The sequence below is a fragment of the Centruroides sculpturatus genome, unplaced genomic scaffold (genome assembly GCF_000671375.1).
Source record: "Centruroides sculpturatus isolate CEXI.00-Female unplaced genomic scaffold, Cexi_2.0 scaffold576, whole genome shotgun sequence".
Lineage (NCBI taxonomy): Eukaryota > Metazoa > Arthropoda > Arachnida > Scorpiones > Buthidae > Centruroides > Centruroides sculpturatus.
This window is the reverse complement of record NW_019384852.1, coordinates 469,360-488,847: the sequence shown is the minus strand read 5'-3', so window position 1 is coordinate 488,847 and position 19,488 is coordinate 469,360. Positions and strand designations below refer to the sequence as shown.

Below are 19,488 nucleotides of genomic sequence, written 5' to 3'. Positions count from 1 at the left end.
CTGATTTGTTTACATTCGTATTTATTTAAGATGACAACATTTCGAATGCCATGTTTGCGTCAATGTTCTAAAAGAAAAAAAGATTCGTTAGCATCTGTAAAAATGTTCGATGTTCTGTTTTTGAAAGAAAATAAAAGGTTCGTAAATGTTTATTTGAAGTGGCTAAGGTTAATTTCAAGAAGAGAACGACAGAGACGATTAGATCTGAAAGAACCTCACAAAAGCCCGTCGTGGATGATGAAGGACTGACCCAACCCTCAAAGATTCCTAGAGTTTTGCGACCAGTCCTGATTCGTTCTCTGGTACTTCAGTGCAGTAATTGGACACTTTAACCGCTTGGCCAGTTTTAGATAATATTAATTAAAAAGTCTTCTTAATGCCTTTTATAAGTGACCCAGTGGATGAACCGAGGGATCACACTTATATTTTGCATTATATTTCTGGTTTTCTGTTGGCCACCCTGATTGACTCTTCGGTGGCTTTCCGTTGGTTAATAGTTCTTCAAAACTAACAAGGAGGTGCACCCAGAGGAAGACAAAGAGACTCTGGTATCCCAAAATAAAAGGAAAAAACAAAAACACTAGTAAATTTCCAAACTTTTCCTTAATTAAAATTTATATTTTTATTTATATTGTATTATGTTGTGTCTTCAGTTACTTATGAATCAGCGGTCACATAAGATGTGACTTTCATTAAATAAAAGAGTAAATGCCTTGGTATTTCCCGAATCAGTTTTCAGCAGCAATCATAGTCTCAAAATCTTGGTTACACCGACTGAATGTATACTGTATTTTGCTAATATTATACAGTAGCCAGCCGGATGGCCAAGCTGTTAAGGTGGCATCCTATTCCTCTGGTGGGCCCGGAATTTCTCGTCCGAATTTATCGGCCCCATTACGTCTGTCCGAACCCATAACAAGCTTACTAAAAGGGCCCTCATAATGCTCACAGAGCAGAAAGATTAAAAATAAATAAATAAATACTATACAATAACGTAAAAGTGATTATATGGGAGTTTATTTAAAACTAAAAACCCAACTGTCGGATAATCGAGTTGTCAATGGGCCTGATAAAATAGAAAGCCCTCAGTACCTATAGGGGAATGAATGAAAAAAAAAATATATAATAAATATAATTTTTATAATATATATACGAATACAAGAGATTAATTATATAAAATATTCATAATTCAAGCAATTTTATATAATAACTAATCAGCTGTATTGTGTAGATTTACGGACAACATGGAGTCTGGTGTCAATAATAGGAAGCCGTAGACATTGTAAACGTTTCGGATGTGACGACGTTTGTTTGGATTTATTAAGTAATTGAGAATAGTTTACTCGTCTCAAACTTCTCGAAGATTGCTTTATTTATCGGAGTTTTAATTCAACCGTAACTAATTTATTCGTCGAAACGTCACTCTACGTAACGGTGTATTATAAAAAGAAACGTTTTATCTTCGTTATTCGTTAAAAATTTGGAGAATAAAAGAATATTTCTATAAGAAAATATGAAGGATGAGAAATTAACTGTTTGGTAAGAAAGTAAAATCACAAAAAAAAAAAAAATACATATATTTTTAAATTTTCAATTTATTTAATCAATTTACAATTGTTAATAAATATATTACAGTTGAAATTTCATATTTATGTCCATAAAATAGATTATTTTCTAAATAATGACATGAAATAGTTCTTGATAAACTATTAGAGCTTGAGGAATAATCAGTTGTTCAGTTGTGTTTAATAATAATAATAATTGGTTATATGAATTAGATTTTTAATATACAAAGTGCATTTAACTTTTGTCAAACTGTAATTGTTTGTAATCTTTCTGAATTATTATAAATACGGAATGGAAGATGTGGATATTTGGGATTACGGAAATCGAGTCAATTCCTAAACTGTCGGGTCTCCCTTTTTGAAAGATATGATTACAGTAAAGTAGAGTGTATCATTTTATAAATTATCAATACTGTTTATTGAGGATGTGGTAATAATTGTTAATTAAGTTGATGCAGATGAGAGAAATGCTGTAGAGCGAAATATGCATTTGCTACCGGTGGCGGATAAAACCGTCGAACGCCAGAGGTCGGTTAGGGGTTTGAATCTCGCCCGTGTGAAGAAAACTACATGTGTAATGCCTAAATAGGTACCGGTTTTCCAAAGAAAGTTCTCTGGGAGAGAACCCCTCTTGGCTCATTACCCACGTGTTGCATTGCTGTATCTCACTAAACCAAATCAAAAATTTACATTTACTAAAAATGAACAAGTTGCATAGAGAAAAATTTGAAAATGAGCCAAGCTTTTTGTTCCAAATTTTTAATACTGACAAAGTTTGTTCTCTGTTTGAACTACTTTCTTGAAGGTAGATCCAGTAATTGCTCAGATTATAAACACAAATTTTTATTGAAGTCAAAAAAATACTTTATTTGAAATATTCTTGGGATCTATATTCCATTTTTTATCATTCAAATTTGTACTTGTACCACATTCTAAAGAACATATCATTCCTTTAGTCATTTTATTTACAATTTAGAATAAATCAGGACTTGCATCAGTGAAAATAATACGTGCTCTACAAACATAAAGTATTTTTTGGACTTAATAAAGATTTGTTTACTATCTAAGTATGTTATTAATAATTTTTAAAAATTATAGAAAAACCTTTGAGTGTATAATTACAGTAGAAACCCAATTATTCGAGGTAATGATGATACCTCAAATAACCAAGAACTCAGATGAAACAGACAGCCATGACTATTTTGGATTAAAAGTTACAAATATTAAAATATATTAGGTATCACTTTTAAGCAATTTCTCTAGCTTAGCAAATTTAATCATATAAAACAATGTCTTTTTATATGATTTATTATATGGCTAATATACTTACAATAGTTATAAGAATAAAAATGTGGGTTTTTAGTTACATTTTAATATGAATGATCTATCTCACTTTAAGTTATATGATAAAAGGTAGCAGAAACAAATCATTTTAAATTTTCTTTTATGAATTACACTATATGAAAAGTAGTGTATTTACTTACAGGTTCACTGTGGATAATGCAGAATTTCTGTTAATCAGGACTCAGATAATCGGGGTTCTACTATATTAAATGTAGTAATTATGTTTAACTGTAATCTTTTTCAAATAAATCAAATCATTTCTAAATATTTCTGAGGTTAGAGATTTAATCAATGTATCCCTATAATTTTATAATAATAGAATAGAAAACTTATAATCTTTCAAAATTTTATTATAGTTAAGGAATTGTAATGAAATATTTGAATGTTAATCAAATGAATTGTTGTTATAATGTGTATAAATTAATAAATAAATTAGCATTAATAATGTAAACCTTATTATGAAAGTAGTGTTTATATATCTATTTATAATTCTTAGTTTGAATAATCTTTGATATTTCTTTACAATAAACTTCATTAAAATTATAGACTTTGAACATATTTTTGAAAAATTTAACTTGATCTTTATGATTTTTATAAAAGATTATATCAAGATTAGATTCATGATAAATTTTAAATGATTATTTTAAAATAACTTTTTGTTTTTAATTAACAAATAAAACTCTTTGTATAATGAAAATTATTTTTATTTCAGTAATTCTAAAAGAAGATAGAACGATTTTTATATCTCATATAAGTATGACTGAGATATATTTGTAAATATATTTAATGTAACAAAAAAGTAATGGCTGATCAACTATCAGGAATTGCCATCATTATTTGCATTGCTTTTGGTGTATTAGTAAGTATTTTGAGTTTTGTTTAAGCAATACTAAAAATAATTATTTACATTAGATTAATATTTTAGATAAAGCTAAATCTTTATTGTTATTTATCATTTAACAAGCAAAATTGAAATTTGTATAATTTTGTTTTTTGTAAATGTCTGATATTTACAATATATATGTATACAGGGTCGTCCAAAAAGAATGCTATCATTTTAAATTACTTGTAATTATGTTAATTATTATCTGAGAAGTATGCGATGCATACCAATTGATAGAGTAACTTTCTCTTCTGCATTCAAATGTCTTGTTGTCAACTATCTCTAGGAAGCACTGTAAACAAAAATGGAAACTCCACAACACAGAAGGCATTTTGTGCTCTACATTTTGCAAAATTGGAATCACTCATTATTGTGCAATATGAGTAATCTTCAGGAATTGTAGGAATGTGGTTGCTATGGGAGGAGTTTAGTGGATATGCTATAGTGAGCATAGGAAGAATTTGAATATCAGTTGGATGTGTGTTTTATGACATGAGGTTTACACATTGAGAAACTATAATGGGTAAATGTGAATCTTGGACAGTTTTCCAATGCTTTAATTAATGTACATTACAATGTTCTCAGGTAATAATTAACATAATTACAGAAATTTAAAATGGTAGTATTCTTTTTGGAAGACCCTGTATGTATATGTATAAAAAGGATATAAATGGAATCATTAACATTTTTCTTACTAAACATTTATTAATGTTGATAAGTTTATATTAACTTACTAGGAATGATTATAATAATAATTTTAAAGTTGTGTTTTCAGTTTTTTTGACATTTTTAAAGCTATCCAAGGAGCAACATTTGCAAATAATTTTTTTACTTCTCCAATACAGTGTTTTATGATTGTTAATAAAAATAATGGCATTGTTAATTAGTATCATTTTTAATATTCATTTTTAAAATAAAAATGAATATTAAAAATTCATATTAAAAAAAAATTTGTTAACAAGGCAAGATAATATGGAATATTGTAAAAGAATCTGTTACGAAAAATGTGTTATTTAATCAGTTAATAAACTTCGTTATTTTATAAATCAAATTTTAGATTCATTGCACATTGTTGATTATCTGTTTAAATTTTATTTCATTTGTTGACTCCTTTCTTTATAAAATAAGAATAAATTACAAATAGGATGAAATAAAAAATCAAGTAGGAATTAATAATAATTTTTCTTATTATATATAAATCAAAATTCAAAATTGTGTTTTGTGTACTGTAATGAAATTTAAAGATGTATCAATCACATATTATTGTTTTTATTATATTTAAAAATATAATAAAAATAAATTTGTTTACTGATACCTAAACAACCTTATTAATTTATCAATCCTACACTAATCACTTGACAACCTTGGGTTGTTGGTGTTTAGGTTAGAAATCTTTTGCTATATTCCTGCTGTTATAGGTGTATTCAGAGGACAGAGGGGCATATGTCCCTCTTTAACCAAAAATTTAAAGTAAATATATAAAGAAAATTTATGATGAATATTTAATGATTATAATTGATAAACCATATTACTGTATTTTGTTATGGTTAAGTATAAGTAAATAAATAAAATAATCTTTGTGCATGTAATGTACTGTACATCTTATTAGACTTACAGTGGGTGATCGGATAACGAACACTTTTGCAAAAGATTTTTATGTTCGGACAATGAACACCTCACAGAACAAACACAAGAAGAAGCAATGTAAAATAATGAATACCGATTGGCTTTCCCTTTTCTTCAGGCAACAATTCGGAACTTCTCAGAGCGTGGGAGACGTCAACATCGACACATCCCAGTATATACTGATTGGATAGTATTCCTTTGAATTTTGAAACTCTTTCTTGTAATTCCAGTCGTTTATTTTTCTGTCAGAAACAATTCTTTTATAGTATTTGAGCAGGCACTCGTTAAGTTTTGTATCTGTTTTTATTTTTGAAAAGTGAGAATATAATAGCAAAGGTAGAGAGTGGGCAGAAGATGTCTGATGTTGCTGGAAATTATGGCTTAAATAGTTCTACAGTAGGCCACAATTCAATCTTATCCAAGAAAGATATTGTATTATCAAGAAGACTCAATCAGCTAAAGGAGTAACAAAAATCACATCTGAGAAATAAAGAACATTGAAGAGCTCATAATGGGACCTGAAACAGATCTGACGACAGAAGAACACCAAGAACTCTTGAATGAAGAACACCAAGAACTCTTGAATGAAGAACACCAAGAAACTCAGCGAGATATATTTTCTTCTGAAAAAGAGAATTAATGTCGATATCTGCTATTAAACATTTTTTTGAAGAAGTGGGATGATGCCAAAATAACTGTCTTAGAATGGCATTCAAACCAGGTTGAGGTTAATAGGCTTAGGGATACAGTCGACCCCCCTATAATTACGGTCCCTATAATTACGATTCCTATAAAACTACGAAAAAATATACGTATTTTGGAAATGTTGAGTCGGATTAGTGTAGAATCGATTAATTTTATGGAAGAAAACCTTTCAATCAGCCGTAGTCCGTAAACTTGACACGTGTCGGGCTGTGATTGGAACGACTTGTAAGAAATCGGATTCCTAATAAATTGGAACGTATTTATATCTTATAGTGGGGTCGACTGTATATACAATTACAATACTATTAATTACTTCTGAAAAATCTTGAAGAAGAGAGAAAAGCAATCAACATTAGACAGATTCTTTAACACCCCACAAATGGAAAAAACATGACTAATAAAAATGCAAGACAGTGTATATATGTATTTCTATTATTACATATAAATAAATGTAGTAAGAAAGTATATATTTTTTATTTTTTGGAGTCTTCAGAATGAATTAATCAAATTCTCATAAAAACTTATGATAAATCGATAATCAGTTAACGAACAATTCAGATAGTGAACAAAGTCTTGGAACTGATTATGTTCGTTAACTGATCACCTACTGTATTTATAAAAGTAATTTCATGCATAAACCTATTTCCAATACTGTTTGCACTGTATAATATAATTTAATATGATTTTAACAATAATATCTTTGTTTAAATTAAACTACTGTTGATTAGATAAAGTTAAAAGTTATAAACATTTTAATTGCTATGTTTAGCCATCTTTAGTATTATAAATCTAATTTTCAAGTAATTAATAATACTTTCAAAAGAATTATAAGCCTAAAAGTATGCATCTGATTAAAGTATCCATTAATGGCATAGCATAAGTGAAATTTTCTTTATTATATCAATATCTATATTTTTGGTGTATATCTATTTTTTCCCTTACAAATTATTAAGCAAATGATTCTTATCTCTGAAACATTTCATAGCCTTTTTAATTATAACAAAGATTGAAGACCTGTTGCTGAAATAATAATGTATTATATGTAGTTGAATCTCATTAATATGAATAGTCATGATGGCCAAAATGTTCATATTAAAAATAATTATAAGTTGTGTTATCAATTATGTATTAATAAAAAAAAATTTATAAAATTATAAAATATATATATATATAGTCAAACTTGGATATAATGACACAGTTATAATGACATCTATAATAACTAAATACTGACAGTCGAGCTAGAACCTTATACTTTAACATTATGTTTTATCCTGATATAGTGATATTGAAACTTGGTTATAATGACAAAATTTTCCACATTTTTTAACATTTAGATTGATGTTTTAGCCTATTTTTAAGGAAATAATTTAACAGTACACTGTATGTTATCAGTTTTTCTAATCAGTTTTGTAGTATTAGTTTAGTTTTAGTAGAAAAAGCATGGTGAAAGAATGCACAGGCATGGTTTTGCTAATTGGTAAACACATTGGTGTGAAACCTCTTGGGTCCACTGGAGTGTTTCTGCTGATTGATAACTTGGTGAAGGATTCAGTCAAGGAAGTTACAGATTTTCTTCCTTCAATGGTTAATCATTTTTGCAAATACATAAAATTATGCTAAAGTGTAAAAATCTCTCCATTGAAGACAAAGTTTCAAACATAAAACAAATTGAAGGAGATGCAAAAAAGGTTATGATTTGTAAGGACTTTGGCCTGAGCAACTCGATTGTATACACAATGTGGAAAGACTGTGAGAAAATACAAAAAGTATTTGATGAATCAAGAAAGAATGTTAAGAAGGTAAGGAAACCTATACATGAAGATTTGGATTGTGTGACCTTAAATTTGTTCACAAAGCAGCAGTGTCTAAACATTCTAATTATTGCCTCAATCTTAAAAGTTAAAATCAAAGAATTTGAACAGTTGTTGGCAATCGAAAACCTTAATTGCAGCAATGATTGGATTGATCATTTAAACATCATCATGACATTACATTTGGTAAAGTTTGCAGAGAATCAGCTAAAGTAAACTTACAGACAACAATTGACTATTACAAAATGACTGGCCTAAGCTTCATGCAGGATTTAATGATTCAGACGTTGTCAATGGAGACGTGATTGAATTGTTTTATAGATAATAAAAAAATCTTGTCCTGATAAGACTTTAAAATTTAAGGAAGAAAAACATGTTGGTAGAAAATTGTCAAAGGAACAAATGTTCTAGTTGTTCCTAATATGGATTGCAGTGAGAAAAGAAAATTTATGGTGATAGAAAAATCAAAAAATCCTGGTATTTTAAAAACAAAAGATCTCTTCCTGTACATTATTTAGCAAACAAAAATGCATGAATGACATCTTAACTGTTCAAGAAAAAGTTGATTTCCTGGACTGTGTGGTAAGGATCATAAAATTTTCCTTGTGTTAGATAATTGCCCCACACCTGTATAGAACACAAACTGAGTAACATTAAACTTGTGTTTCTTCCATCAAACACTACTAGTGTGCTTTATCTATGAACCAAGGACTAATTCTAACTGCCATGATAGAAAGTTCATTTTGATACAAGTATTACGGGGCTTTGGATATAGTGACCAGAATACAATTTCTCTTCTGAATGTTATAAGATGTTTAGCCATAACATGGAATCGAGTTACACTAGAGACAATCAGAAACTGCTTCCATTACTCAAAGTTCTCAGACAGCTGCAAGCTTGGACTCTGCAAGTGAATCTGAGTGGTATAACAAGATCAACACTGAAATTATCTCAAATGCAGAGATGCAGCACTGTGTTCAAGCAGATAATGACATTATAACCAGTGCAATAAACTCTGATGCTGACATCATAGTGGAAGTGCAAAAGGAATCTAACCATTACAATGATACAGAAAATGGTGATGATAACTGCAAAGTGATTGCAAATTTGGAATCTGTTTCTACACTAGCAATTTCCAACAAAGTGATTGTCAATTTGAAAATATTGACTTCATTCTTTGCTATTCTGTCCCATCTTCATAACAATTTAAACAATATGTATTGGAAAATGCCAAAGACTCAAAGCAAAATTACTGACTTTTTTAAGCATTAAAAGCAATGGATGTGTAATGTATAATGTGTAGTGTAATAAAGGATCAGTGTATTAATGCATACAGTTGTCACACTATTTTTACATGTTTATCTCAGGTACAGTGGAACCCAGCTATAATGTCACCCCAGTTATAACAACATAAATAAGTTGGTCCCTTAAATGTTATAACTGTTTTAGTTTTACTAGAGCTTATTGACATTATCAGCAAAAAAAAAAAAAAATACATAAAGTTTTAATCACTATTTCTATTTCTTCAGTTTTTTCAATTCATATCCATTTATGGATAAACTCAAACTGCTTTGTGTAAGCTGTTTCAGTTTTTTCTTAATTTTTTAATCATTAATAATGTACTTTTTGCTATTTTGTATTTTATCACTATTTCTTCTCTTTTTTTTAACTTGCAGTTATTCATTTTGTTCAAAATTTCTCACTTATTTTCCTAACATGAACTTTGCTAAACTTACATTCATTTTATAGGAGAGATAAAATTAGCACTGCTACGGGCATATAATTTGCATATCACAGATGTTTCAACTATTGTCAAATAATTTTTATGAAAAATTATAAACTGTTTTTAAAAGTAGCAAAATAACATGAAAAATAATTCAATGCTTTTGTCTTATTTTTATTGATAAAATTTTTGACTATCCACATTGAATGTTTCTGCTTTAGTAACAAAAATCCTTTATTATCTCCCCATAGTTAAGTCTAATTCATAACTATAAAATGCAAATGTTCACATGACTTTTTAAACTTGTTTTCAGGTAAGGAATCAATTCCTAAAGTTATGACTAGAGATCAGATTTTGTAGTCACAAAAATCTGAATAAAAGTTTCAAAGGTAGTAAAAAGTAGCAAATTCAAAAATAAATCTTTATTGTTAGCATATATTACAAAGAACTGAAGGAGAATGAACAATTAAGAGAACTTTTTTAATTCATTTACTGTTTTAATTTGCTGTTTGTTATATTTTTAATGTAATAAATATTACAGTATTAATATCTACATTTGGCCTGATGACTGAGGTGGTTAAGTCACCATCAGGCACCAGCTGATGGTTATGGCAGCGGCTTCTCTGGAAGGTCTGGATTCAAATCTGGGTAGCAATCCCAGAAATTTTTGGGGATGGTCTGCCTCGAATATGTCAGGCCCTGTTTCTTACACTTGGCCACTCTCGTTGTGGCCCTGGCTAATCCCATGATAAATAAAAAAAAGACCTTCTTAGTTTTTATACGACATATTCAAAAATGGAAACAATAGCCACATTATAATTTTTATTATAATTTACTATTTAACTTTATAACAGCAAACTATAGAAAGATTCAGCAAACTGTGTCTAAAGCTTCAGAAGTAACAAACAGTAGCACAATAGGATTTATTCAGAGTGGCTGTAGATTCACATATGGTAAAAATAAATTATCAAGAAAGTGCTGTCTTTGAACTGAATAAAGTAGCAATTTCTCCAAAATCTGATCTCTAGTTATGATCATATATTGCAAAACTTTCTATATATTGATAAATTAGTTTATTATTTTATATATTAAATATATAGATGATAATTTATACGTGTAATTTGATTTTATAAGTAAAATAGAAAAATATAAAATAATTATAGTTATTGAAAAATAATTTAAAACTTTAATTTTAATATTAAACCATTAAATAATCCAAAAATTAAACTTTTCATAATTTATATCTATTGTATGTTTTAAATAAATTCTCAATACTTATTACATTTGTTTATTTATTTTATTAGACTTTTATATTATTATTTATATTTGCCAAAAGACAAATAATGAGGTTTGCATTAAAGTCAAGAAGAGGTCCTCATGTTCCAATTGGACATGGTGCTCCAAAAGTAAGCATATAACTCAATTCATATCTAATATAATGGAAGTAATCATAGTTATATTCCATTGATAAATAAAATTTTCTAAATTTGCTAGAATTGTTATGTTTTTGACCATTTCACTATTATATACATTTTATATTAGTGGATCAGATGATAATTTATAAATCATTAGATCTTTCCTGTTCATGTAATCCTTGATATATCAGGAATTTCAGTTTAACCTTAAAAAAAATCATGTGTTTTTATCAATAGCAGATTTATTACTAAAAATTGTTGTTATTCGGTTATTATTAAAGTTGAAGTGCTCTCCTTTTTCATTACTTGCACAGGAGACTGCTTTAAAATATAGGATGGTTCTTTATTAAGTTCACAATTGTTTGAAGAGATATCAGTTCCCCTTTTCTGTCTTTTTACTGCTGAGCACTTTTGATAGTTTTCCTCCTTTTCTGTACTTAAATTGCATATTTTGTTTATATTTGTATTTATAAATTTGAAATTAAATTTGTAATTAATAACTTTTTTTGATATTTAAATATCTTCCTACAATGTAAAATAATAAGGATGATTCCATTGTTCATAAAGATGAGGAAGGGACACAGCAGTGACATGACAGCTTACTAGTTTAAAAAATGCCAAAGATACCAAAACAAAAACTGAAGGAGTTAGTAAATAGTTTTAAAAACGAAGGATTACAATTGATGACAGTAGATATGCACTGTGTAATGTTACCATAAATTTTGATGAAAAGCATCTCTTTTCACATGTTAAGCAGTATATTAAATATACAAAACATATTTACAACAGGGAAAGAAAGAACAATTAAAGATGATTAGCAATTATTTATTGTAATGTTGTCACAATTTCAGGCTGCAATTTTTGTCACAATACTCTCAGTTCTAGTAGTGTCTTGCCTTGTGCATCATGTGCATTCTGTTAATAAAAATGGAGTCATACTGGTCATCCATCAAACTTCGTTTAGGAGAAAATTTTTGAATTGAAATAACATAACTTCCAGTCCAACTGTGCTGTATTGTAATATAATTAATTGGGACCTCCTGCCCCTAAGCTTTCCATACCTGGTCTCAACTTTAATCCAACTCCATTCTCAAGATTAAGGAAGGACAGACAGAGACAGATGGATGCCAGTGGAAATTTATAGATCTACAATTTTTGAAAATTGCAGCTCAAAAAGAAGGGCTAAATTTTTATTTCAGCATTATTACATTTTGCAAAGGACAATGCAAGCAAGAGGAATTTTCATGTGAACTGGCTAAAGCTTTAACTCAGTCAGGGATTTCACTTAAACAAATTAAATCAAAAAAACTTCCTTGAAAAGTATATCAAGCACTCAATTTGTGATCAAAGTCTTGTAAAGAAAAGCTATGTAGAGCCTGCATATGAGGCAACTTTTTGAAAAAATATAAGAAATAGTAGGAAATACCCTGTAACCCATTTTTGTATTTTGGATGAAACAATGGATGTACTAAAAGGTATGTGCTGAATATTATTGTGATCCATTAACAGAGGAGCCAATACAGCCCATGCTCTTAAGATTTTACAAATTAGAAAAGACAAATTCTACAACTGTTTTACAGGCCTTCAATGATGCATGTGCCAAACAGTGGAATTTTGCTATTCCAAACCAGGCATTATATATGCTAATTGCATGCTCAAATATAGTTGATGTATCTAAATCTGAGAGATATGACTTGTTTTGCCAATTGTCTTAACAGGATATGTGAAGTAATTAGGACAGAATTTTCTTGGTCAACAATTTCATTTTGGAAATGAAAAAGTCTTTGATTAATGTCCTATGAATGTACTGTAGAGTACAGTACATCTGTATAAAGAAATAACTGGCTTGCCATTCCTAAAACATCCTGTAATAACCACGTGGAATATGTGGATTCAAGTGGCTTTTTTTATGCCAACAATTTTTCATTAATAGGAGCATTCATTGATAAATTGGAGGAAAAATTTCAGTGGCTGCAATGAAACTCGAGTTGGTTGAAACAAGGAGCAATGCCAAAGAAACTCTATACTGATCATTCATACGAGTTCCTATGCAGTTTGGTTTCTAAGAAGCTTAAGGAAAGCAATCTGTCTACTGAGAAGCAATGGGAGATTTTAAAATTTGAAAAACCAAGTTGTATGGATTTGCTTTAGAGAAACTGGAATACAGTCGACCCCCTATAATGTACGTTCCTATAACGACAATTCCTATAACGTAGCGAAAAAATTGTAGAAACTTTCGTATAACGTACCTCCTATAACGTCGTTTCGCGAGAAGATTGATAGAGTCTGGACCAATAGTGGATGAGCAGCCGAACTACTTACCTCTGACCCTGCGCCACGCTACGGAGCGGCTAAATTGAGTTTGCTATCGTCTGTTTAGTATTATATATAAATTATATATAAATTAGGTACTGTACATATAATTATATATTAATTATATATAAATTAGGTACTGTATATATAATTATATATTAACTTAATTTATTGTAACTTTATTATAATTATATATATGCTTTCTGACGCCTGGCAACAAGCTACGGAGATTTTAGGCTAGTAAGTTGAGTTTATTATCGTCTGTACAGTATGTAAATAAGGTACCGTAAGTCTAATACAGCACTAATTTTATACATTTCTTGTGAAAGAAACACTTCTTATTCAACGTCCATAAAAATTATTTATATTAATGATGTCTCCAAAGGTCAAGTTATTTTTATGCGAAAAATTTGTTATTAGAAATCGCGGCCGCCGTTTAATGTGCTGTTCCGCGATGAAAACCAGCTTTAAGCAACGGCGTAGTCGAATGGTACACACTCGGTAAGTAATCCTATAATTTTTTGTTTATAGCATAGTTTATACAGATTATTCCCAAAAAATTATACGTATTTTGGAAATGTTGAGTGGAATTAGTCTAGAATCGGTTAATTTTATAGAAGAAAACCTTTCAAACAGCCTTAGTCCGTAAAGTTCCCACCTATCGGGCTGCGATTGGCTCATGTATTTAATTGTTCCTACAACGTAATTTTCGGTTAGCGTGGAACGTATCTAAGCATTATAGGGGGGGTCTACTGTACTTATTACCTGAGCAAATATCTGAATATTCAAAATATGATTTCTGAGTCTCTTCAGTCACCTGTAGAGTTTTTAGTCAAACAAATATGCTCCTCTTGCATTTGTTGATGTTGAGAGATTATTTTTTCAGTTCAAAGATTTACTTTCCTCATGCCATTTGGGGCTGACTATGAAGAATATAGAACAATTGTGTTGTTTACATGTACAATTCTTTTCTGTTTGTAAACTATGAAATTGATAGATCAGATTCCATAAGTGACTGACTGATTCAAATTTTTTTATCATTTTACATGTTCTATGTATAATTTGTATGCTCAATAAAATGATGGTTTTACTTTATATGTTTTTAGGAGAACTTGTTTTTACAAAAATCCATCATTTTTTAGAACTTTTCTTAAAGGAAATTTGCATTTCAACTTTCCAAGTTTAATTATGATGATCTTTTCATTCTTATTTATGCAATCTATATTTTCATTTATTTAATATTTATACTCATCTATATTATTGAGTGGATATTAATTAAAGAAATGATAAAAATGAATTTTTTAAAATGAAAAAAAAACATGTGTTGTGAGTGGGGGTCTAATGGGTCTATGGATTCCCTTTTTTGGCCTTGTAGGGTTATACAGGTATACCTCGCCTTATGTCGGTAATTGGTTCCAGGAGAGGCGACGTAAGTCCAATTTACTTGTCTCCAAATCTACTTGCCACTAGGCTAAACCATAAATTACCATTTCCGGTTCTGTATTTTATTTATTAATCCATTTTTCATAAAATATGGTTAATAAGGATCTATTTTAAGCTTACAAACAAATAAATTTTAGTTTTTAATATAGTACAGATAAAGTAAACTAAATTTACGAATGCATATACTGTAACTACAGTACATACTTGTAAATGTATATATTTTAATACGATTTTATGTGCTTTAAACACTTTTCTAGTGATATTACGACTTCAATATTTGTGGCGGACAGATGTAAAGTTGAGTAAAATGACTTAAACTTGAGTTTTATTTTTCCATATACTTTTTTGACAAATGACGTATAATCGGGAACAACGTAATTTGAAACGATGTAAGTCGAGGTATACCTGTAATACATCACAAAACTGTGCTCTGATTGAGGGTTTATACTTGTTTACTAATAAAAAATATGATATTTTTTTATTGTTAAACAAGGTTTAATTTCGTTTTTATTATATAAAACGTTTATTAATAACATGTTGAATCATTAGGTCATAGTATATTAGGAATAATATACACATATATATTAAAATTTGTAAGAAAATTTTTAATAAATTTTAATTAAAAATACAAACTTTCCCTCTGTTACATTTAACAGAGGGAAAGCATGGCAATCAATCAAAAAAATGATCCCATAAGATTTTTAGTTTTGGACTCAAGAGATATATTTTTTTTAATGTAATGATGTGTGTATGTGTGGAGGGAGGCATAAGTTTGTTCACTCACTTTGAAGCTTAATAATTCCTGTCTTTTATTGAAAATTTCTGAAATATTGCACAGAGGTTTTTCTATTATGGGATTGATGTTATTAAATTTTGGGGCTAAAGGTCAAGGGAATGGGGATAGAGGAATTGTATGTCATATCTCGAGTGGATTGGACTTAATGAAGATTTTGCTTTTTATTTATTTGTCAATATTTTTTAAAATACATCTCTTCCCTAAAAATTAAGCATTTTGCCAGATTATAATAATTAATAATATAAAAAGGTTTTTTAATAAAATATCATAACAGATAATGCCACCACAATTTTAAATTTTTTTGCTGGGAAATTTTTATTCAACTCATTACTGGATTTTTTAAAAAATAGCAGCTGCATCCCTGAGAGGATTCATTGATGTACTGTGATGACCTGACTAGTCATGAGCTTCTCAAAGACAAGATATTTCAATGAAAGAACTGGATTAGCAAAAACTCAGATGTGGAGTTGCCATGCACATTGGCCAAATTGGTGAAAAAATATGATCCAGATATGTTTCTGAGCACTTTTGTGTTGCTAAAACTTTGTGCCACAATCCCCACAATATCATGTGAATGCAAAAGATTAACCAGCATGTTGAGAAGACTGAGCAACTACATGTGAGCTACAGTGACTGAACATTAGTTTACAGGACTGGTTCTAATTCATTCATTATCATAATTTTCATGTCAACATGAACAAACTTATATATATATATATATACATATATATATATTCGTTGTAAAGTACTATATTATTTTTCCGACTTTCCAACGATTATCGACACTACTGTGTGCCGGAAATAGCCGTTCCCTAACGGGTACTTTATGCGGATTCGCGTTAGTGTGCCAGGCCTGGACTTTAAGCGTGCACCGAATTAAATAATGACAAAGTTTGTCAATAACAAAATCAAATATTTAATTAAACTTCTATATACAGTATTTAGTAAAAATCAAACAATAATTTATTCAATGAAATTCAACAAGAATCAATCCGACAAACTCAAATCATTCTATTTCTAACTTAATTCTATTCCCCTTTGGAATTCGACAAAATCAAAGAATTAACTTATAAATTAAAGATCCTAATCGTCACCTCAATATACTAGGAACCTATTTCCTCAACTCTCAAGACTTTCTATTATCGTCCTTCCACAAATCGAATAAATTTAAAATCCTATCGGACACCTCTCTCGTTCACTGCTACGAAGCTCGTTGCTATCAGGAATTCACCTCGTTCGTTTTCACTTGAGTTAGAGGCTTCATAGTGTGAGGTGACGTCACAATTCTGAATGAGCTCACTCTCCTCATTTACATACTTATCTGTAACATTAAATTTTTCTTGTTTATCTGGCAGATTATTTTCCGACAATACTTCGCTAACCTTTTACATTATTCTTTTTAACAATTATCGGGATGCTTTATTCTTTTAAGGTTTAGCGATTCCTAACTGGGTTGTGGGGTCTTCCCCCCCCTTTTTCTCGGTGAGGACTTACTTTTTCCGCTTGGGAAGCGCAAGTGTGCGCGAGTTTTTCTACGGCGCTTTTCTTTCGTCGGTGAGTTGGTTTTTCTTCTATTTTTAAGTTACTAAGGTGAATGGTGAGGAAACCTTCGTCCTAACAAAACATAAGCCCCAAACAAAATATAATGAAAGGAAAATAAAAGTAAAATAAAGCTCAGACTTGGTTCCTTACAACGTGTGTGTGGCATTGCATCCAAAGAGGATGCAATTAGATGTGTTGTAGGTAATTGAAGATTTTTTGAAGAATATGAAACATTATTTTGTAATATACATAACCTGCTGTTTCTTATTCCACTAGATCCCCCCTGAAAATTTTTGACATGCCTGAAAAGTAAAGTCTGTACTAAAAATTTTGTAAAAGAAAAATATCCATTAATAAAATTATGTCCATTAGTAATATCAATTTAAGACCATATCTTCAATTGATTACTTACTACAGAAATAAATTTAAAAATGTAATTTTTTGAATAATAGAAAAGAAAGATAAAAGTTAACAATCCAGATTCATTAGCAGCAGAATGATAACTGAGTAGGTCTGCAGTATTTTCATAACTAAAGTGGCACCACTGCTCATCTACCTGAATAATCATACATAAAAATAGCACATTCAGTTATCTGGAATTCAAAATATATATTTTAGAATGTTTGCTTTTTTTTCCAGTTAAAGTTATATTTCTGACACTAAAGAGAAAGTCTTGTAAATTTGAGAATTTGTAAAGCAAAAACTACATTTTATGTTGGCTTCAATTAGCCCAGTTCATTTCATTCATTTTTATTGTGTCAGTCAACTTCTCAACTAAATATATAAAATTTTTCTTACTGAGCAAGTACTATGTACAGTACTTGCTATTCATACTTTTTATGCTATCTACTAGTATGACATACCAGTGCATTCTAGTTGAGAAAAATAGCCCTGCTTGTATTTATTCACAAACTTTTTTGATTATGTCTCGTGCTGGAGCTCAGGACACATAATCATGAACATAATGTTCCTGATTATCTGTTAAGCACAAATCACAGATTTAGTTCCATTGATATTAAAAAAAATCAGTAATATTTATGTTAGTAAACAAAATGATTTTTGTCACAATAAATTGGGGTTATTCTTTAAACTGATACTATATTTGATTTCAGTGAGATATTTAATATCTCCAACACTATTTCAACTAACAAGGGAACTGTCGGAGTGGCATCTAATAAATTTTAATAAAATTTAGTTAATAGTTACGTTAAAAGTATACAAACTCTATATTAAATTTGTAGTATTCACTAAAAGAGTTCATCAGAGTTATTAGCAATCAAATGTCGTACTATTTTNAACACTATTTCAACTAACAAGGGAACTGTCAGCATGTCTTTTAATAAATATTAATAAAATTTAGTTAATAATTATGTTAAAAGTATACAAACTCTATATTAAATTTGTAATATTCACTAAAAGTGTTAATTGGAATTAATAGCAACCAAATGCTGTACTATTTTATATTAGTTTAACACAAATATACAAATTTTTAGAAGTTAAAGGATTGCGGAGGAAGACGACGATATTACATTTACAGAGTAGAATAAGGAATAAACTCAAATAAATGTTATATGAAAGATTAAATTGTGGCATTTGGCAACATGGCATTTGACCACTGTCCCCAACCTACATGACGTCAGACCATGGCTAACTCCACTTTTTAGGTGGACATGCTTCTATCCAGTTGCTCACCTCACTGCGTGCTCTGACCACTTGTCTCCATGGTAACTCTTGTATATAGTTCTGTAAAATAATGAAATAAACTCGTGACAACAATCATTGGACTCCATTGTCTGTTCTGGAATTGTTCATTCGATATGACAATGACACTATTCGTAGATGTAATCAGATTGATCAACATAACCAATTTTCTTCTCAAGAGGTATGCCTTAGTGTTGTCCTCACTGGTGAGTAGACGTGACCTCTACAACGTAGTAATCTGGACTAGGTGGTCCCAGCGATGCTGACCATTTCAAAACCCAAATCCCAGACTTCATAGACAAGAGTCCAGGTAGGTCTCCTTTTTTCTCTCCATGCCAGTTAAGCAGCCGAACTAACGTATAACCTAATCTGAATTCTTGAAGTGGTGTCCCTTGATGCTTATCTTTCAACTGAAGGAAGAAATAAAAATTGCACAGAGTGAGATCTGGAGTATGGTGGAGTCTCCAATGTGATCATTCCATGTTTTGGTCAGGTACTGCTTCAACAGCAGAGACCGATGTGCATGGGCATTGTTGTGGAGAGGCACTCATGTGTTATTTACATAGTTCGGCTGCTTAACTGGCATGGAGAGAAAAAAGGAGACCTACCTGGACTCTTGTC

At 29.8% G+C, this 19,488-nt stretch overlaps 1 protein-coding gene across 4 annotated transcripts in view; it reads left to right on the top strand.

The window, feature by feature from the left end:
- LOC111630505 (uncharacterized protein C1orf43 homolog) overlaps nucleotides 1-19,488 on the top strand; it is a 31,943-nt gene continuing 12,455 nt past the window's right edge. The window contains exons 1-4 of one of the 4 annotated variants that reach the window (XM_023374613.1): nucleotides 121-137; nucleotides 1,232-1,539; nucleotides 3,622-3,768; nucleotides 10,962-11,063. In XM_023374613.1, coding sequence (XP_023230381.1) covers nucleotides 3,712-3,768; nucleotides 10,962-11,063 — 159 coding nt within the window. In that variant the 5' untranslated portion in view covers nucleotides 121-137; nucleotides 1,232-1,539; nucleotides 3,622-3,711. Of the gene's footprint in view, nucleotides 138-1,231; nucleotides 1,540-3,621; nucleotides 3,769-10,961; nucleotides 11,064-19,488 lie in introns of those variants that run through there. The other 3 variants (XM_023374612.1, XM_023374611.1, XM_023374614.1) reach the window with 3 other exon arrangements.